This window comes from Zootoca vivipara, chromosome 2 (genome assembly GCF_963506605.1).
Source record: "Zootoca vivipara chromosome 2, rZooViv1.1, whole genome shotgun sequence".
Classification (NCBI taxonomy): Eukaryota; Metazoa; Chordata; class Lepidosauria; order Squamata; family Lacertidae; genus Zootoca; species Zootoca vivipara.
Window position 1 is genome coordinate 109,504,176 of NC_083277.1, and position 22,011 is coordinate 109,526,186.

Here is a 22,011-nt window from a genome sequence, read left to right on the forward strand (position 1 = left end):
TGGTTTGGAGTATATTGTCAGCAATAGGCTGATGACACAGCTCTACTTCTCCTTTACATGTGTAGGTGAGGCCGTGGAAGTGTTGGACCAGTGTCTTGCCTCAGTAATGGACTGGATGAGAGCTAGCAGACTGAAGCTCAATCCAGATAAGACTGAGGCACTGTGAGTGGGTGGTTCCCTAGACCAGATAGGTGGGAGATCGCCTGCTCTTGATGGGGTCGCACTTCCTCTGAAGGAGCAGGTTCGTAGCTTGGGGGTTGTAGCTTGGATCCTTTGCTGTCGCTTGAGGTTCAGGTGGCCTCAGTGCCCAAAGTGCCTTCCATCAGCTTCAGCTGGTGGTCCCTATCTGGACAGGGATAGCCTAACTACTGCTGTCTATGCTCTCGTAACCTCAAGGTTAAATTATTGCAATGCCTTAGGGCTGTCTCTGAAGATACCATAGTTTGGAAACTTCCGCTTGTTGCTCACCAGAGCAAGACAGTTTGAGTCCGACTGCACTGGCTACCAACTAGTTTCCGGGCCCAATTCAAAGTGCTGGTTTTAACCTATAAAGCCTTAAATGGGTCAGGACTGCAAGACCCCAGGGACCATCTCTCCATATTAACCTACCTGGACCCTGAAATCATCTTCTGAGGCCCTCCTTCATGTGCCTCCTCCTCGAGAAGTCCAGAGGGTGGTGACATGAGAAACGGGCCTTCTCTGCAGTGGCTCCCCATCTGTGGAATGTTCCCCCCAGAGAAGTTCGCCTAAGCGCCAGGCAAAAACATTCCTTTTTAACCAGGCCTTTGGTTGATTTGACTGACATCCTATGCCCTTTTAAAACGATGTTTTTTTGGGGGGGGGGATTGGGTTGTTGTTTTTATTTTGATTATATATATATTGTGGTTTTATATTTTGATTTTGTTCTGTGAACCACCCTGAGACCTCCAGGTATAGGGTGGTGTGTGTGTTTGTTTGTGTGTATGTGTGTGTGTGTGTGTCACACAAGCCTTTGGGAGGTACAGAGGGCATCAGAGGAGGGAAAGAAGGAAAGAGGGACAGAGTCAAATAGTCATACCTTGGGTTATGGCCGCTTCAGGTTGTGCGTTTTCGGGTGAAAAAGCTGAACCCAGAAGTCCCGGACGGCCTGCATGTGCGCAGATGCAGCGCTGCGGGTTGCGAACGTGCCTCCTGTACGGATCATGTTCGCAACCCGAGCGTCCACTGTATTGCATGCAGTACCCCTATCATTCAAGGCACCCCAGGGTGCCACAGCACTCTGGTTGAAAACCACTGTCTTAAACCATTATTCTACCCACCGGGCTGCCAGACTATCACCTGCAGCGACCCCAACCCCAACTTTGAGAGGTATGTTCCCGAAGAGCGTCACCTGGTTGCAGTTTTGCGAAAAGATTAGACTGTAACCTTATTGCTTTGCAATAAACATAATGGACTCCTAACTCCTCTTGTCTCTGAGTTTTTTATTGGCTAACTCAGAAGATAAGCCATTTTTTGGCTTACAACATTTTGAGGGTGTCATCGTCACCCCTGTAGAGGATCTGTGCGCCATTCCCAGTTGACTTGGTCGTGCGCACGGTGGCCCTATGCTTGGTGACCAATGTCGCGACCAGAGCCGTCACATTAAATAAAATATTTGAGCCCCACCCCCCAAGTTGATGGACGTTGCCATTCAAACGGTGTGTGCGCATAGCGATGAGAAGACATCAGCAAAGGGAGGAAACTCATGCAGAAAGAAGCTAAGGGAGCTTTCAGGTGGTAGCTATTTTTCAGATGGGATCCAGCCCCGCCCCTTCCGGGAGCGACCGTTGCTCTCTCTCGCGCGCGCGCTTGATTTGAACGTGAAGCGACGGTTGGCCGTCGAGGGGGCGCGTTGCTCACGGCCCTTGGTCGGCGGCTGAGCAGGGCCTTGCTCCGGCCCCTTCCTCCGAGATGGTCAGAGAGGTCGTGGTCAACTTCTCTCGCCCGTCGGGTCCTTCCCGGCTCTTCCGTGGCTCGAAGGCAGAAGGGTAGAGGCGAGGGCTTCCACCGCGGCCTCTGCCGCCTCCGCCTTCCTGAGGGGACACACAGCCGTCGGGGGAACCGCTTCGTACATCGCAGTGGCGCCTCCAAGCGCTCCCCCAGCTTCCCCTCGTTTCCTTCGCCGCTGGGCAAGGGAAAGGCTGGCCGTTTCCAACGCCTCCTGGAAACGGTGAGGTTTGGGCGTCAAATGTACGAATTCACCATCCGGATATGCGCGTCAAGTTACCGACGCGTTAACACGTTGTGTTCCGTTTACTTTTTAAAAAATATATATATATTAAGGGTCAATGTATGTTCCAGCAGATTTCTAAAACGGCCCCAAGAAGCGGCCCCAAGAAAAAGCTCCTAATAGCAGAGCAAGTGCAGATGCCATGCAAGGAATTCTGATCGGATCTCCCATCCTTGTTCATAAAGTAGCCACAGAGGGATGTCTGGATGTCTTCATTTTGATTATATATATTGCTATTTTTAAGGTTGATCTCTTCTGTGAACCGCCCTGAGACCTCCGGGTATAGAGTGCTATATCAGTTCAATTAATAATAATAATTGCACTTTGGCCAATTCAGGTTGTGCAACAGCACCTGTTTGCACAGCTCTTATCTTACACAACAAACCTGCTTCCCCCCAAAGGTCAGACTTGTGCACTATCATGCACCGGGAACTGTGGAATGACGCAACATTTTATATTCCTCCTGCAAACAAATTGGGTTGCATGCTTGAGGGGGAAGGGATGACCTGGTGATCTGGAAATAACCCAAGACACAGGACGCTAAGTCTAAAAGGGAGGTCCAGCTTGGGGAGAAGAGGCATAAACCTAGTGCTTTCCTGTAAATTTTTATGCTTAACAATCCAGTCACCAGCTCTTCCCTGTTTTGCAAAACCTGTGGCAATTGCAGACCAGGCTTAAACTTGAAGCTGATACGTAGGTGCTTGTGGGCAGTTTCCTCCTAAGGCAAATGGCCTTAGGAGCCATTTTCATCAGGATCACAACAAGGGAAGGAAACTTGCCCCCCCCCCAAAAAAAACCCTAATGCAGCCCTGCTGTTATGAGCTCCCCATGATGACCAGTCCAATGAAGCTGATGTTGATGAATCATTTCAACACTGGTGATCTTTGCTTCTAACAGCTGTGTTGGCAGTAGAGGGAGCAGTTAGCTAATGTTTTAATTCTTTTCACAAACTTAATAATAACAGCTATTAAAGGGATTTTGATTTTGTTCCACTGGCTTCCTTATTTTATTTACAGTGGTACCTCGGTTTATGAACACAATTGGTTCCGGAAGTCTGTTCATAAACTGAAGCGTTCATAAACTGAAGCGAACTTTCCCATTGAAAGTAATGGAAAGTGGATTAATCCGTTCCAGACGGGTCCGCGAAGTACTTAAACTGAAGTGTTCATAAACTGAAACATGGGTGTAATTGGTTCCGGAAGTCTGTTCATAAACTGAAGCGTTCATAAACTGAAGTGAACTTTCCCATTAAAAGTAATGGAAAGTGAATTAATCCGTTCCAGATGGGTCCGCGGTGTTCATAAACTGAAAATTCATAAACCGAGGTTCCACTGTATTTTTAAAATTAAATTTCTATACCACTCTCCAAGGATAACAGGGCAGTTTACAATATAAAGACACAAAAATACATATCATAGTTGTTGTTGTTTAGTCTTTTAGTCGTGTCCGACTCTTTTAGTCGTGTCCGACCCCATGCACCAGAGCACGCCAGGCACTCCTGTCTTCCACTGCCTCCTGCAGTTTGGTCAGACTCATAGTGGCTTCGAGAACACTGTCCAACCATCTGGTCCTCTGTTGTCACCTTCTCCTTGTGCCCTCCATCTTTCCCAACATCAGGGTCTTTTCCAGGGAGTCTTCTCTTTTCATGAGGTGGCCATAGTATTGGAGCCTCAGCTTCAGGATCTGTCCTTCCAGTGAGCACTCAGGGCTGATTTCCTTCAGAATGAATAGGTTTGATCTTGCAGTCCATGAGACTCTCAAGAGTCTCCCCCAGCACCATATCATAGTAACAACATATAGTAACAACAACAAAAATCACACAGTTTATATTTTTTAAAAATAAATTTTATTAGAGTTTATAAAGAGAGATACAGCATGGTACCTAATACCAAGAAAACTAGTGCTAATACGCCCGGAAACCTCACCAAAATTCTGGAGAGGGTGCACCTTAACAGGCATATATTTCCACACGTGGGAGTGCCCCAAAATCCAACTATTCTGGACAACAACCATACGAGAAATAAGCAAAATAACCAAACAAACATTAGAACTTACCCCAGAACTGGCCTTACTAAACATCTTCCAAGACAATAATGCCCAATTGCACCACAAAGAACTCATAACCCACTTAACTCTCAGCAACCAGAAGCACCATACCCCGACACTGGAAAGACCTGTCAGGAGTAAGCATAGACCAATGGTACCAAATAGTATGGGAAACAGCCGTTCTAGAAAAATTAACCAATAAGCTGAAACTGACACAGGGACAAATAGAAGAAGACGGCTTCACCCCGGTATGGTTCCCGTTTATCACATACATAGCCCAACAAGACAATGACAAAAACCCACCAACAGCATACAAATCAATATGGCTAACGCTAACCTGATCCAAAACACACACACACCCCACTCACACACAAAACAAAAGACCACCACAGCCAACCACAAATGAACAACCATACCCCTAGGCCAACCCCAGCATCTCTCACCACCAAAGGAACACAAGCGAACGACAGAGAACCTGCACAAGCGACACTGACAAAAAAAACCCACATATATTAAGTAAAATAGAAACATCGTCGCCCAACCCAGCCCCCACCCATCTCTCCCCCATCCACCTCTCCCCCTTTCTTCCCAATGTCTCAACAAATGAAACTGATTTGTAAAAATGTTATGAGAGACATTGCATAACAGTATATCTTTGTAAATCAAGAAAATCTTTAATAACAAAATTAAATAGAGATACAGAACTTAATACCAAATATCTTTTTTTTAATCAGACGCTAGTCTAAATAATGTATCCTTACGAGATGCCTGTGCCACAAGATGAACATACTGTACTAGGAGGAATAAAGAACCATTGGTTTATTTCATGAAATAAAAGAGGAAAAGTATAAAGGGACTGATTCAAACAGCAACATTACAGATGTGCAGGCAGCTGTCCATACAGTAAATTATAAGTGCAAGACTACCTGAGCCTGAAGTGTGAGAATTCGCCACAGTACCAAAGGTAAGGTGGTGGTTGGTAGACCTGATCTAGAAGCAAGCAGAGTGCAAAGTCAGGTATAGTGTTACTGTACAGTGGAACCTCGGTTTATGAACACCTCGGTTTATGAATTTTCGGTTTATGAACGCCATGGACCCATCTGGAACGGATTAATTCACTTTCCATTACTTTTAATGGGAAAGTTCGCTTCAGTTTATGAACGCTTCAGTTTATGAACAGACTTCCGGAACCAATTACACCCATGTTTCAGTTTATGAACGCTTCGGTTTAAGTACTTCGCGGACCCGTCTGGAACGGATTAATCCACTTTCCATTACTTTCAATGGAAAAGTTCGCTTCAGTTTATGAACGGTTACTCCGCGGACCGTCTGGAACGGATTAATCCACTTTCCATTACTTTCAATGGGAAAGTTCGCTTCAGTTTATGAACACTTCAGTTTATGAACAGACTTCCGGAACCAATTGTGTTCATAAACCGAGGTACCACTGTATAAGAGTTCTAAGGTCTCAAATATAGAATAAATATTCATAAATGCTCACATATCTAAATATATAAACCATGTGTCTGAAATAGTACAGGAGAGCAATCCTGACTCTCCCAGTATGTATTTTATCAAAGTAATTGTTGAACTGAAATACAATTAAGAAGTATATTAATAGTGAAATAATTATTAAGCTCTAACTTAAAATGATTTTTTATTCCTAACAAACTTAATAATGCAAACACACTGGCATTTGGCAATACTGTAACTAAAGTTCCTTTAGAAACACAGTTTACAAAGACTCATAATCTAGACTCTAGAAACTTACTATAACTTGAAATAATAATAGGTGTAAATATATGGTGCAAACTACAAATAATTATAAATAGCAGATTGTAGGCAGCCTATATATAGAAATGAGCAAACCAGTGATATTTTAGGGAGCAGGCTAGCAGGCGGGGCTCATTACTTAACATCATAGGAGCCTACGCAACACAAAACACTGTTCCTGTATGTAGGTTTTATTTTATTTGTTTTTTTATCTTACACTTTGGAAATGTACATCCAGGTTTTTTTTCCTTTAAAATCTTTTGGGGGCCCCAAGAGAGTGAGGCCCTAAGCTATAGCTTGTTTCGCTTATATGTAAATCCAGCACTGATCCTGCTACGGGGCCCAGTTGTTCTGAAAGGATCACCGTATGCCTATATTCTCATCTTCCGCACTGGCTAGGGGGATTTATAATTAACCTAAGGTAGGTAATAAAAACCATCAGGTGCCCATGTCTCTCCTGCCACACAGAGACCAAAAGAACAGCCCGGGCGAATAAAAGTGAAGCATTTGCAAGGCAGGACTGAGCTGCTCAAGTCTGCAGCTGCTTGAGACAAAAAAATAAACCCACAAGGGAAGCAAACATACCATTGAAGACTAGTTTCAACTCAGAGGAGCCAATCCTCCCACCCCAACATTTTTCAGCGCAGTTTTGGTGTGAAAGAGTTCTGCCATGCTAAAAAGGTTTCCCCTTATATTTCAGAAAAGTTTGTAACAAATTTAAATCAACATTCTCTTTGGGTTACTACAGGACCGCAAAGTGCACTGCTGCAATAAAGTGTTAAATACCCCCAAAATGAGATTATTTCCCTCTTAAAGTCAGCAAATACCATTTTCAAGTACATGCACACACAAGGTTATTGGTGTGTGTGTGTGTTCAGTTTATTAACAATATTTCTTTCCACCCTTTGAGATCTTTGAGGACTGCAAGCAGCAGATAATAACAAGCCCCACCACCGAGACTCTGCAACTGACTTTCTCTGCCCCTCTGGCTTTGCTGTTTTCTGCCCTCTTGCTAACATGGAAGCAACGTGCCTAGTTGTCCTGCTCAGGATATGTGTCCAGATATTAGCCCTCCCTGCTTACTTGCTGTGGTATCTGGGTATCTGGGACCCCCTTTGCAAGAAATTATTCCCCTACTTCATGGCTGTGATGACTGTCAGTTATAATAAGCTGATGTCCAACAAGAAAAGGGAAATGTTCAGCAACCTGAAGGACTTTGCCAGTCCCACAGGGGCTCTCACACTGTTGGAGATTGGCACAGGAACTGGCTCCAACTTTCAGTTCTACCCTGCGGGATGCAAAATCATATGCTCTGATCCAAACCCCAACTTCCAGAAGTTTCTTGACAAAAGCCTGGCTGAAAATCCACACGTGCAGGTGGAACGCTTTTTGGTGGCTCCGGCTGAGGACCTACACGAGGTACCAGCTGCATCGGTGGATGTGGTGGTTTCAACGCTGGTGCTTTGCTCTGTGAAGAGCCCGGAGCAAGTTATGAAAGAAGTTCTACGGGTGCTGAGACCGGTAAGTAGCTCACGCTGTGGGAAGAACAAGGACAATTCAGTAACTGCAGGGGCACGCTGTATTCTCGGGTGTTAGTCAATTCTATATCCATTGGGGAATCACAAATGCAGGTAGAGGGATTCAGATCCCTCCTTGTTTCTGCATAAACCAATTTGCTTCTGAGCTATTTACATTCTTACACGTTGCAGATGTTGGGAGCACTCCCTTGCTTTTCTCCCTAACTACAGTTGTTGTTGTTGTTGTTGTTGTTGTTTAGTCATTTAATCTCACTGTAAACAAGTGGTACAGTGACAATAAAGTATTTCTATTTCTAGTTGTGTCCGACTCTTCGTGACCCCATGGACCAGAGCCAGGCACTCCCATCTTCCACTGCCTCCTGCAGTTTGGTCAGACTCATGTTGGTAGCTTCGAGAACACTGCCCAACCATCTTGTCCTCTGTCCTCTCCTTCTCCTTGTGCCCTCAATCTTTCCCAGCATCAGGGTCTTTCCCAAGGAGTCTTCTCTTCTCATGAGGTGGCCGAAGTATTGGAGCCTCAGCTTCAGGATCTGTCCTTCCAGTGAGCACTCAGGGCTGATTTCCTTCAGAATGGATAGGTTTGACCTTCTTGCAGTCCATGGGACTCTCAAGAGTTTCCTCCAGCACCATAATTCAAAAGCAGCAATTCTTCAGCGATCAGCCTTCTTAATGGTCCAGCTCTCCCTTCCATACATCACTACTGGGGAAACCATAGCATTAACTATACGGACCTTTGTCAGCAAGGTGATGTCTCTGCTTTTTAAGACGCTGTCTAGGTTTGTCATTGCTTTTCTCCCAAGAAGCAGGCGTCTTTTAATTTTGTGGCTGCTGTCACCATCTGCGGTGATGATGGAACCCAAGAAAGTAAAATCTCTCACTGCCTCCATTTCTGATTATCTGAGCCACAGTCAGCTCCAGTCTTGTTTTTGCTGACTGTATAGAGCTTCTCCATCTTTGGCTGCAGAGAATATAATCAATCTGATTTCGATGCTGCCCATCCAGTGATGTCCATGTCTAGAGTCGTCTCTTGTGTTGTTGGAAAAGAGTGTTTGTGATGACCAGCTTGTTCTCTTGACAGAACTCTATTAGCCTTTGCCCAGCTTTGTTTTGAACTCCAAGGCCAAACTTGCCAGTTGTTCCTTTTATCTCTTGACTCCCTACTTTAGCATTCCAATGAGAAGAACATCCTTCTTTGGTGTCATTTCTAGAAGGTGCTGTAAGTCTTCATAGAATTGGTCAATTTCAGTTTCTTCAGCACTGGTAGTTGGTGCATAAACTTGGATTACTGTGATGTTAAAAGGTCTGCCTTGGATGCGTATCGAGATCATTCTATCATTTTTGAGATTGCATCCCAGTACAGCTTTTACCACTCTTTTGTTGACTCTGAGGGCCACTCCATTTCTATTTTGTTGACTCTGAGGGCCACTCCATTTCTATTTATTCTTGCCATCTCATTTTTGACCACATCCAGCTTACCAGGGTTCATGGTTCTTACATTCCAGGTTCCTATGCAATATTATTCTTTACAGCATTGGACTTTCTTTTCGCTTCCAGGCATATCCGCAACTGAGCGACCTTTCAACCTTGGCCCAACCGCTTCAACAGCTCTGAATCTACTTGTACTTGTCCTCTGCTCTTCCTCAGTAGCATGTTGGACGCCTTCTGACCTGAGGGCCTCATCTTCCAGCATCCTTTTATATTCCTAACTAAGAAACAATCCCACACTCTGTTATTGAGGGCCCCTTACACAGATCTAGACATGCCTCTTATTGTATTTTATTTTTCTGCTGGAAGCTGCCCAGAGTGGCTGGGAAAATCCAGCCAGATGGGCGGGGTATAAATAATATTAATATTAATATTAATATTACCGTATTTTCTGTTGTTGTTGTGCACTTGTGAAATATCAAAGCGAATTTATAAATCTCCTCATCTACGACATTGAAACTGGTAGGTGGTTGGGCAGGAAGCCCCAGTATACCTGAAGGAGCATCTCCATCCCCATCATTAGGCCCAGACACTGAAGTTCTGCGCCGAGGGCCTTCTGGCGGTTCCCTCACTGCGAGAAGTGAGATTACAGGGAACCAGGCAGAGGACCTTCTCGGTAGTGGCGCCCGCCCTGTGGAGTGTCCTCCCATCAGATGTCAAGGAAACAAAACAACTATCTGATTTTAGAAGACATCTGAAGGCAGCCCTGTTTAGGGAAGTTTTTAATGTTTGATGTTTTATCGTGTTTTTAATATTCTGTTGGGAGCAGCCCAGAGTGGCTGGGGAAACAAATAATAAAATGTATTACAGTATTATTATTATTATTATTATTATCCTGAATGTTTTTGACAGCAGCAGATAGCTATAGTTTTAAAGGAGAATGCTATGTGCAGAACAAAGCTGTAACATCTTAACTTTTTTTAAATGAGATGATCTAAAAAGCAATCCGATTGTGCAAGAATGTGCATAAGAACATGCTTAACTTCAGGTTCCTTTTTGCAACAGCCTGTATTCAAGCTAGAGAAGGGCATTTGCGACCAAGGCTATTTTAAAAGAAGTTGGAGAGGTTTTACTGCGCAGACTGTTCCAGCGCAAAAATAAATAGTCAATTAATTTTCCGTTAGTATTTGATGTTACCCTTAAGACTTCTCTTGACTATTGTTTCTCAGATATGGATGAATAGACAGAAAGAGGAAACCCAAGGCTGAACTTCTTCTTTTTTTAAACTGACTGCATTGTAAAACATTGTAAAATATGTGAAAGCCCAAAGAATCGTACAGTGCTCCCCAGACACTCCTATTTTCCAGGGACAGTCCCTCATTTACAGAAGCTGTCCTGGTTTTTTATTTGATCCTGGAATGTACCTCTTTTCCTTAGTATGTCCCTATTTTCATTGGAGAAATGTTGGAGGGTATGGACTTCTGCAATCCCTGCATCAAAGGGATAAGTAACTGTATAAGTTTTAGAAGACATATGAAGGCAGCACTGTACAGGGAAGTTTTTTAATGCTTCATCTACCGGTAGAGGGTCATGTCTGCCTTATCCTAAACCACCCGCAGTAGCATAGATTAGGAAATAGGGTTACACAGAAAGTTGAAATTGCTACATCCCTATGGCCTTTACAATAAACTCTGGACAAATCCTTCATGGAATATTCCGATTCACTCTTTGGTGCAAGGTCTGATGATGATGTAAGAGTTCATTGGGAGGGGGGTGTCGCGGTCACTCTGACCTGCACATCACCCCCGGACGTTTCACGGTCTATTGATGATGTGCCAACGACAAAATAAATACCTTCAGACACTCACACACCTCAGACCAGGAAAAGGTAAAATAAAACAAGATGATTTATTGTGTTCATAAGCTTAATGGTTGCAGTACAAATCTTAGATGTTCCAAATTACAGGTGGTTCCTATACCGGCCTATTACCTCTAAATATAAATTACCGGCCTATTACCGCTAAAGTCAACTAAATAAATATTTTTAAATAATCACACAGCTCTGTATCCTGTCTGCCTATAATCACTATCTATTAGCCACCTCAATATTAAACCAGCTCTCTCTCTCTCTGCGAATAACCAACTCCTAACTTAACGCCAACTCAACAACTGCCTTCAACTAACTCACTGACTCCAGGGGTGGGGTTTTTATACTCTCCCAGAGCCCTCCCCTCTGGGTTCTCAGAGTTCTACTAAGATTAACCCTCTACAACCTGGCTAATTTTTAAGCTGATCGCTACAGGGGGTATTAGGATTTTCATTTTGAGTCAGCAAACTGCAACTGATCTGAAAGGAAAGGAATTTGAATTCTGAGCATATATGATAACTGTCAATTGGCGTCGGCAAGAAACAGCATTCAAACCTCCAGATGTTTTGGACTACAATTCCCATCATCCCTGACCACTGGTCCTGTTAGCTAAGGATCATGGGAGTTGTAGGCCAAAAATCTGGACTGGAGGGCTGCAGTTTGGGGGTGCCTGCTCAAGAGCAATATATTTTAAACCAGCAGTGGTAAACTCTTAGCCTAGGGACATGATCCAGCCCAAACAGTTATTATCTTTCTCCCTGCAACACTGCCAATTTGGACAGCTGCCACAAAAAATAAAATAAGGTAGCATTCAGTGCAGGGTAGACCTATGAAAATGAATGAACCTCTCTTAGTCACTGTGATTAATTTCAATAGGTCTACTTAGTTAAATATATGCCATGGTACCAGGGTGGATAAAGTTATGTAAACCTCTCCTTCAAGCCCAGTGGCCTGATGGGGATGTAAATTGCCCTCTCCTCAGTCATCAGATGGTTCATTTGATGAGCCAGGAAAAGGGATAGCTCCTCTTTTCAACTCTTACATCTGTATGGATCCATACTGAGTTTTGGTCCTTCTCAGCATTGGCATGCAGCTCTCAAAGGGTTTGCTAAGCGTGACTGCAACATTGGGCCCAAAAGGTTAGTTACCTCGGCTCCTAATCCTAAAAGCACCCAACATAAATAAACCTTAGAATTTTGAACAGTTTACATACCACTTCACAGTATACTTGAAGCGTACTTAACCCGAGGTATAACTGTAATTGGTTCTGGAAGTCCGTACTTAACCTGAAGCATACTTAACCTGAAGCGAACTTTCCCATTGAAAGTAATGGAAAGTGGATTAATCCGTTCCAGATGGGTCCGCAAAGTACTTAAATTTAAAGTACTCAATCTGAAGCATACTTAAGCCGAGGTATGACTGTATAATAATTTTTATTAGTTTTCAATTGAAGTTCAGTGGTAGCCTCATTATGGACCCAGGTGGCGCTGTGGGTTAAACCACAGAGTCTAGGGCTTGCTGATCAGAAGGTCGGTGGTTCGAATCCCTGCAACGGGGTGAGCTCCCGTTGCTCGGTCCCAGCTCCTGCCCACCTAGCAGTTCGAAAGCACATCAAAGTGCAAGTAGATAAATAGGGACCGCTCCGGCGGGAAGGTAAACGGCGTTTCCGTGCACTGCTCTGGTTCGCCAGAAGCAGCTTTGTCATGCTGGCCACATGACCCGGAAGCTGTCTGCGGAGAAACGCTGGCCCCCTCGGCCTATAGAGCGAGATGAGCGCCGCAACCCCGGAGTCGTACACGACTGGACCTGATGGTAAGGGGCCCCTTTACCTTTACTAGTAGCCTCATTATAACAATACCAATTTATAATACAATTACTAATACAAATCGTTCAAATACAGAATTACAGTATATAACTTAGATAAGGTGGTCCTCCACATGCTAGAATTGATGGTTTAATTATTTTCTTTAATTCTGCGTTCCAAAATCTTATTAATTTCAGTTTCAAGTATTAAAAACTTCTATTTATGTTGACTCATTAAATGATTTATAAATCTACAAGTGAGGCACTCAAACTATATCTTATTCTTTCGGTGTGTGGCAGTTATTCTGTCCATGGTGTTTATTCTTTGGTTTGCTTGACCTTTAAAGCAAACGGAAAGAGTCAACATCTAGAATGACATTTTCCTCTGATTATTCCAGAGGACTGTATTACAGTGTAAAGCTGCTGTAGAACCATGTGTGTTTGTAATGTACAGCTACACCCATATCATCATCCAAAAGAATCAACAGAATTCAGGGGGACAGTGGCTGTTGCCATGAAAAGTTCACAGCACTCTGATACCATTAGCGCTGATTGTGCAAAGGAATATCTGAGGAAATCCAAAGGAGAATAGAAAGTAAATTATATACATCCATTTCTGTTTCTCCAGGGTGGCGCTTTCTACTTCCTAGAACATGTTGCAGGTGCTCCTTCCAGCTGGAGTCTCTTCTGGCAGCAGATCTATGATCCAACTTGGATACGTCTGTTTGACGGGTGCCACTTGACCAGAGAAACCTGGAACGACCTGGAAAAAGCTGGCTTCTCGGAGCTGAAGCTGCAGCACATACATGCACCTTTAAAATGCAACCTAATAAGCCGCACATCATAGGTTATGCTGTAAAATAGCTTGGAAATAAATTACTGAACAAGATCTCCATGCAGATGCCTCTGCGTTGGGGTGTAGAACCTAATCGTGAGAATTATAGGACAGCCCATCACTATGTCACCTATGGGCTGTGAACCTCTTGCGCAATCTGTAATTGGATGCGCACACATGTATGTTATTGCCAATCCATTTTTTATTTCCATTTGATAGACTGTCCAGCTACCTTCACTTTCCACAATCCAGCTGCTCCCATGCAGATGTGAATGTTGTGATAACACAGCTTGGACTTGCCTCATTCACTTCCACGTGAGGATGCATGAACTACCATTACTATTCTCCCTGGAAGCATCTGATCCCCAAGGAGGTTGGGATATCAGAAGAAGAATAAGAGTTTGGACTTGATATCCCGCCTTTCACTCCCCTTAGGGAGTCTCCTTTCCCTTCCTCCCCCACAACAAACACCCTGTGAGATGAGTGAGGCTGAGAGACTTCAGAGAAGTGTGATGACTAGCCCAAGGTCATCCAGCAGCTGCATGTGGAAGAGTAAAGTAGAGGTGAGGCCTTGGCTTGGGCTAGTATTTAAATGTGACCCGAGGCCTCTGCCCTGTCTCTCCATTCCTTGGCCGTGGCCTGACTTTGTGGGTTGTCTGGTAATGGCCGCCTTGGTGGTTTCAGTTGCAAAGTCAGGGATAGTGTTATAAGAATTCTAAGGTCTCAAATACAGAATAAATATTCATAAATGCTCACATATTTAAATATATAAACCATGTGTCTGAAATAGTACAGGAGAGCAATCCTGAAGCCATTTTGACTCCCAGTGACCTCAAATATTCCTCTGCAGTTTGAGATTGCTTTTAATATAAAATATGCCCCTCAGTGAACCATGTCAACTGCACAGATGTGATATCTACAGTAGTAAACTAAAAAGTTCAGATTGGGGCAACTATGCACGTATCCTGCACTGCAAGCCCCTAAGCGCCATGCCACACACTGTAACCCCATACACCCCACACTGACCCCCACAGAAAAACAACTCCACACACAAATAGCCTACACCGAAATCCCTCACATACTCTACTGCACAATGAAATCACCCATAAGTGCTCTGTCCCGCCTTGAACACTGGAACTCTTCTTTGAAATGCCCTGCCCTGCATCAAGACAGGTGGCAACCATTATGTGCCAACGCGTTTTTGTGTGTTGAATGTATGCTATATGGTAATTTATGGACCTAATAGGTATCCAAAGCCTATAACAAAATATGTATTTTATCAAAGTAATTGTTAAACTGAAATACAATTAAGAAGAAGTATATTAATAGTGAAATAATTATTAAGCTCTAACTTAAAATGATTTTTAAGTTCCTGCTACAGGGCCCAGTTCTGAAAGGATCGCCGTATGCCTATATTCTCATCTTCCGCACTGGCTAGGGAGATTTATAATTAACCTAAGTTAGGTAATAAAAACCATCAGGTGCCCATGTCTCTCCTGCCACACAGAGACCAAAAGAACAGCCCAGGCGAATAAAAGTGAAGCATTTGCAAGGCAGGACTGTGCTGCTCAAGCCTGCAGCTGCTTGAGACAAAACAACAAACCCGCAAGGGAAGCAAATATATCACTGAAGACTAGTTTCAACTCAGAGGGAGCCAATCCTTCCACCCCAACATTTTTCACCGCAGCTTTGGTGCGAAAGAGTTCTGCCATGCGAAAAAGGTTTCCTCTTATATTTAGGAAAAGCTTGTAACAAATTTAAACCGACATTCTCATTGGGTTACTACAGGACCACCAGAACCAGATTTAGGTTTGATGAGGCTCTAAGCTGCTGAAGGTAATGGGGCCCTTTATATGTCCAGCTGTCCTTTGTCAACAACAAATTGTCGCTGGGTTTTTTTTTTGTGTTGAATATATGCTATATGGTAATTTATGGACCTACATAGGTATCTGAAGCCATTTGCACATAACAAAATAGGAGCCTACACAACACAAAACACTGTTGCTGTATGTAATGTATGTTTTGTTTTGTTTGTTATCTTATATTTTGCAAATGTACATCCAGTTTTGTTCCCTTCAAATTTTTGGAGCCCCCCCCCCAAAAAAAGATTGGGGCCATAAGCTATAGCTTGTTTAGCTTATACTTAAATCTGGCACTTAGGACCACGGAGTACACTGCTGCAATAAAGTGTTAGAATACCCCCCAAATTAGATTATTTCCCTCTTAAAGACAGCAACTACAGTTTTTAAGTTCCCTCTGACAAGGGCAAGATTACGAGTGCGTGCACACACGAGGTTTTTGGTGAGTGAGTGAGTGTGAGAGTTTAGTTTATGAACAACATTCCTCTCCACCCTTTGAGATCTCTCAGCTAGTGTGGTCACTGCCAAGGGCTCTGGCAGCTGTACCTTTAAAATATATCAAGCTATTCCTGGAACTTGGTGGCTTCATTTTAACTGGCTGGAACTAGGACTGGAAGCTGCAGATAAAAACAAGCCCCACCCTCGAGACTCTGCGACTGACTTTCTTTTCTCCTCTGGCTTTGCTGTTTTCGGCCCTCTTGCTAACATGGAAGCAACGTGCCTAGTTGTCCTGCTCAGGATATGCGTCCAGATATTAGCCCTCCCTGCTTACTTGCTATGGTATCTGGGTATCTGGGAACCCCTTTGCAAGAAGTTATTCCCCTACGTCATGGCTGTGGTGACTGTCAGTTATAATAAGCTGATGTCCGACAAGAAAAGGGAAATGTTCAGCAACCTGAAGGACTTTGCCAGTCCCACAGGGGCTCTCACACTGTTGGAGATTGGAGCGGGAACCGGCTCCAACTTTCAGTTCTACCCTGCGGGATGCAAAATCATATGCACTGATCCGAACCCCAACTTCCAGAAGTTTCTTGACAAGAGCGTGGCTGAAAATCCACACGTGCAGGTGAAACGCTTTTTGGTGGCTCCGGCTGAGGACCTACACGAGGTACCAGCTGCATCGGTGGATGTGGTGGTTTCAACGCTGGTGCTTTGCTCCGTGAAGAGCCCAGAGCAAGTTATGAAAGAAGTTCTACGGGTGCTGAGACCAGTAAGTAGCTCACGCTGTGGGAAGAACAAGGACAATTCAGTAACTGCAGGGGCACGCTGTATTCTCGGGTGTTAGTCACTTCAACATCTGAGCTATTTACATTCTCACAAGTTGCAAATGTTGGGATCACTCCCTTGCTTTTCTCCCTAACTACAGTTAGGAAGAAACAATCCCACACTCTGTGTTATTGAGGGCACCTTACACAGATCTAGACATGCCTCTTATTATTATTATTTTCTGTTGTTGTTGTGCACTTGTGGAAGTGAATTTTTAAACATGCTTGTCTCTGATGTTCAAACTGATAAGATGGTTGGGCAGGAAGGTCCAATATACCTGAAGCAGCGTCTCCACTCCCATCGTTCAACCCGGACACTGAGATCCAACTCCGAGGGCCTTCTGGCGGTTCCCTCACTGTGCAGTGAAGTTACAGGGAACCAGGCCGAGTGCCTTCTTGGTAGTGGTGCCCGCCCTGTGGAACACCCTCCCATCAGATGTCAAGGAAACAAACTTTTAGAAGACATCTGAAGGCTGCCCTGTTTAGGGAAGTTTTTAATGTTTGATCTTTTATCATGTTTTTAATATTCTGATGGGAGCCACCCAGAGTGGCTGGGAAAACCTGTATGAATGAATGAATGAATGAATAAAATATTATTATTATTATTATTATTATTATTATTACTCACATTTCACCCTCTTTGCATTTGTTTTGGGTCTATCCCCACCTGCCTTTCTTTTAAAAAATAGAATTATGCATGTTTGGGAATGGCTTTTTAAACACATTATACCCTCTCCTTCCTTTTGAAGTATAGTGAGTAAAATGTATCTGTTTCACCCACTGAGATTTCCTTGACATCTTCCATCTTTGCTTACCAATAAAACTGGCAAACTCAAAATCACGCTTGGCTAAGCTGTTAACTGACTCTAGTGACAGATTTCATACTCTCCAACATTTATTTGATGAAAATAGGGACATCCTATTCAACAACAACAACAACAATTGTATTATTGGTTGCCCAAACCACCCTGGGCTGCTTTCAACATACATAAAAACATAATAAAACATAAAGCACTTTTAAAAAATCCATATACAGGGCTGCCTTCAGGTGTCTTCTAAAAGTTGTATAGTTACTTATCCCTTGGCTTGGGGGTCACATAACTCCATATCCTCCAACATTTCTCCAATGAAAATAGGGACTGAGGAAAAGCGGGACATTCCAGGATCAAATCAGAAACTGGGACGTAAATCCAGGACTCTTAGTCTAGGGACATGATCCAGCCCAAACAGTTACAGTGGAACCTCGGTTTATGAACACCTCGGTTTACGAATTTTCGGTTTACGAACGCAGTGGACCCATCTGGAACGGATTAATTCACTTTCCATTACTTTCAATGGGAAAGTTCGCTTCAGTTTATGAACGCTTCAGTTTATGAACAGACTTCCGGAACCAATTACACCCATGCTTCGGGTTAAGTACGCTTCAGGTTGAGTACTCCGCGGACCCGTCTGGAACGGATTAATCTACTTTCCATTACTCTCAATGGGAAAGTTTGCTTCAATTTATGAATGTTTCAGTTTATGAACAGACTTCTGGAACCAATTGTGTTCATAAACCGAGGTACCACTGTATTATCTTTCTCCTTGCAACACCGCCAATTTGGACAGCTGCCACAAAAGATAAAATAAGGTAGCATTCAGTGCAGAGTAGACCTATTAAAATGAATGAACCTCTCTTAGTCACCGTGATTAATTCTATTATGTCTACTTAGTTAAATATCTGCCACGGTACCAGGGTGGATGAAGTTATGTAAACCTCTCCTTCAAGCCCAGTGGCCTGATGGGGATGTAAATTGCCCTCTCCTCAGTCATCAGATGGTTCATTTGATGAGCCAGGAAAAGGGATAGCTCCTCTTTACAACTCTTACATCTGTATGGATCCATACTGAGTTTTCGTCCTTCTCAGCATTGGCATGCAGTTGCGGTTCGAGGACCCGCCCCCCACCAGAAATAAAGACACAGCGACACATGGTATTTGAGTTAATGGGTAGAATAAGGCCACAACTTTATTGGTTAGAGCAAGTGAGAGGTATTGGCTTAGGCATTGGACTCGTTAGCAAGCATGACTCCACCCCGCTCGGCGGGGGGGGGGGGGGTGTCATATCAGGTTAACACCCCGAGGAAGGAGCCTGTTGATGCAAATACAACTGAAAGCTCCCCCTGGCGTCACCAGGGTTCGTGAAGCGTGACTGCAACCTTGGGCCCAAAAGGTTGGTTACCTTGGCTCCTAATCCTAAAAGCACCCAACATAAATAAACTTTGGAATTTTGAACAGTTTACATACCACTTCACAGTATACTTTAATTTGTAGTTTGCACCATCAGTTATTTGAGAAACGAGCCCTTAAACTCAAATTGTTATTCATTAACTTTGCAGCCATAGCAGATAGCTTGATGAAGATGTTGACCCAGCTTGTAGCAGCTGTGAGAAAAGGCAAATGATGGAGATGTGTAATATTATGCACGGAATGGAGAAAAGCGGACAGAGAAATCATAGACTTGTAGAATTAGAAGGGAGCCTAAGGATCATCTAGTCCAACCCCCTATAATGCAGGAATATGCAGGGATCGAACCTGCAACCTTGGTGTTCTCAGCACCACACTCTAAGCAACTGAGATCTCTGTGTTCCTCTCATAATACTAGAACGCCAAAGGCATCCAATGTTCGAAGATTCCGGACAGAAAAGGAAGTCCTTCTTTACATAGTGCTGAGTTAAACGATGGAATCTTCTCCCACAAGAGGGAGTGCTGGCCACTAATTTGGATAGTTTAAAAAGGAGATTAGACAAATTCAGGGAAGGGAAGGCTATCAATGCCGTTGTGGCTAGTAGTCAAATGTTCTAATCATGCCACTGTCAGAGGCAGAATGCTAAGCTCTGCAGGTGGAGACAGCATTGTTGCACTCAGGTTATGCTTGTGGGCTTCCCAGAGGCACCTGTTCTTCTGACATATGTTTTATTCTTTCCCTACTCTGATATAAAGTGGGTAGATGTGTCTATTTTTTTATATAACACCAAGCATGTGGATAAAGGGAGATGGCACTGCCCCACTTAACTTCATCGCTTTAAGCAATTTTCTCCCCATCTTACCCAGTATAAGGGCTGGGTTGGCAGAAAAGAAATTGAAAACTTTTGAGATGAGGTAGGAAAGGGGCCAGATTTTACTCCTCACCCTTATGCTCCATTTCGTGTGAAAAAAGGCACACACACACACACACAGAGAGAGAGAGAGAGAGAGAGAGAGAGAGAGAGAGAGAGAGAGAGAGAGAGAGAGAGAGAGAGAGACTTTATATGTGAATTGTGCAGAAAGTAAAGACAAGGCTGGCCTGTCCCTCACATCTGGTTTGGTTGAACTTTTTTTTTACATATAATTATGTATGTACATACATACATACATACATACATACATACATACATACATACATATATTTATATATATAATTTTCCATATAATACCCTCATTATAACAATACCAATTTATAATACAATTACTAATACGAATCGTTCAAATACAGAATTACAGTATATAATTTAGATAAAGTGGCCCCCACATGCTAGAATTGATGGTTTGATCATTTTATTTATTTCTGCGTTCTAAAATCTTATTAATTTCAGTTTCAAATGTTAATAACTTCTATTTGTGTTGACACATTAAATGATTTATAAATCTACAAGTGAGGCACTCAAACTATAACTTATTCTTTCGGTGTGTGGCAGTTATTCTGTCCGTGGTGTTTATTCTTTGGTTTGCTTGAACTTTAAAGCAAGTGGAAAGAGTCAACATCTAGAATGACATTTTCCTCTGATTATTCCAGAGGACTGTATTACAGTTTAAAGCTGCTGTAGAACCATGTGTGTTTGTAATGTACAGCTACACCCATATCATCATCCAAATCCATCAACAGAATTCAGGGGGACAGTGGCTGTTGCCATGAAAAGTTAACAGCACTCTGATACCATTAGCGCTGATTGTGCAAAGGAATATCTGAGGAAATCCAAAGGAGAATAGAAAGTAACTTATATACATCCATTTCTGTTTCTCCAGGGTGGCGCTTTCTACTTCCTAGAACATGTTGCAGGTGCTCGTTCCAGCTGGAGTCTCTTCTGGCAGCAGATCTTTGATCCAACTTGGATATGTCTGTTTGACGGGTGCCACTTGACCAGAGAAACCTGGAACGACCTGGAAAAAGCTGGCTTCTCAGAGCTGAAGCTACGGCACATACATGCCCCTTTAAAATGGCACCCTACTAAGCCGCATATCATAGGTTATGCTGTAAAATAGCTTGGAAATAAATTACTGTACAAGATCTCCATGCAGGTGTCTCTGCGTTGGGGTGTAGAACCTAATCGTGAGAATTATAGGACAGCCCATCACTATGTGGGATTTGACATCTTTCCGCAGGGCCTGCAAGACGGAGCTGTTCTGCCTGGCCTTTGGGCTGGACTCAGTCTGACCCCTATGTTTTCCTTATGGTTTTGATTTGGGTTACTTTAAAATGAGGCTGCATTTTAAAATTTTAAATTTAAATTGTATTTTAATTATTATTATTTCTTTCTTTTACGTCTTATTGTAATTTTACTGGTGTCAGCCGCCCTGAGCCCGGTTTTGACTGGGAATGGCAGGGTATAAATAAAAATTTGTTTTATTTTATTTTTATTTTTATTTAGGTCACCTATGGCCTGTGAACCTCTTGCACAATCTGTAATTGGATACACACACATGTATGTTATTGCCAATCCATTTTTTTTATTTCCATTTGACAGACTGTCCAGCTACCTTCACTTTCCACAATCCAGCTGCTCCCATGCAGATGTGAACATTGCAGATGTGAACATGTAGCTTGGACTTGCCTCATTCAATTCCAGGTGATGATTCATGATCTACCATTACTGTTTCCCGTGGGAAGCATCTGATCCCCATGGAGGTTGGGATATCAGCCATTGTCAATTACCTTAAACATAATTTCTTTTTAATTTGGAAGATGATTGAGAGTTTCCTATCGCAGGTGTTGTCAGTGTGGTGCTCGCAGGCCCTCTATTGTCCCCGGGGAGTGTTGCCCCCTCCCCCCCGTATCCCCATACCTTGGCCCCCCAATGGAAGGAGTGTGGGTTTGTTGGTTACGGTGGTTGTGGGTCCGTGGGTAGTGTGAGTTTTTGGTGGGGGGGAGGGTTGAATAGAGGTGAGGAAGTTTGGGGGGTCCTGTTCTTGGGTGGGGGTCGCGAGGGATGAGGTGTGGGATGGGTGCTTGGAGGGGTGTGGTGTGGGGGAAAGGGTTGAAGAGAGGGTATGTTCTTTGGGGAGTCCTGGTCTTGGGGTGGTTGGGGAGGAATGAGGTGTGGGATGGGTCTGTGGAG

General features: G+C 43.5%; 3 protein-coding genes across 3 annotated transcripts in view; all 3 read left to right on the top strand.

Moving 5' to 3' along the window:
- LOC118079554 (transmembrane protease serine 12-like) overlaps positions 1 to 22,011 on the top strand; it is a 105,834-nt gene that overhangs the window by 57,541 nt on the left and 26,282 nt on the right. The gene's annotated exons all lie outside the window — the stretch shown is intronic.
- On the top strand, positions 6,947 to 14,766 carry LOC118081455 (N6-adenosine-methyltransferase TMT1A-like). The gene is made up of 2 exons (XM_035107941.2): positions 6,947 to 7,588; positions 13,329 to 14,766. Exons 1-2 carry the CDS (start codon positions 7,085 to 7,087, stop codon positions 13,545 to 13,547), a joined length of 723 nt encoding a protein of 240 aa, XP_034963832.2. The 5' UTR covers positions 6,947 to 7,084; the 3' UTR covers positions 13,548 to 14,766.
- Positions 16,026 to 21,313, top strand: LOC118079556 (N6-adenosine-methyltransferase TMT1A). The gene is made up of 2 exons (XM_035103819.2): positions 16,026 to 16,604; positions 20,702 to 21,313. The coding sequence occupies exons 1-2, from the start codon at positions 16,101 to 16,103 to the stop codon at positions 20,936 to 20,938; spliced, it is 741 nt and encodes a 246-aa protein (XP_034959710.1). The 5' UTR covers positions 16,026 to 16,100; the 3' UTR covers positions 20,939 to 21,313.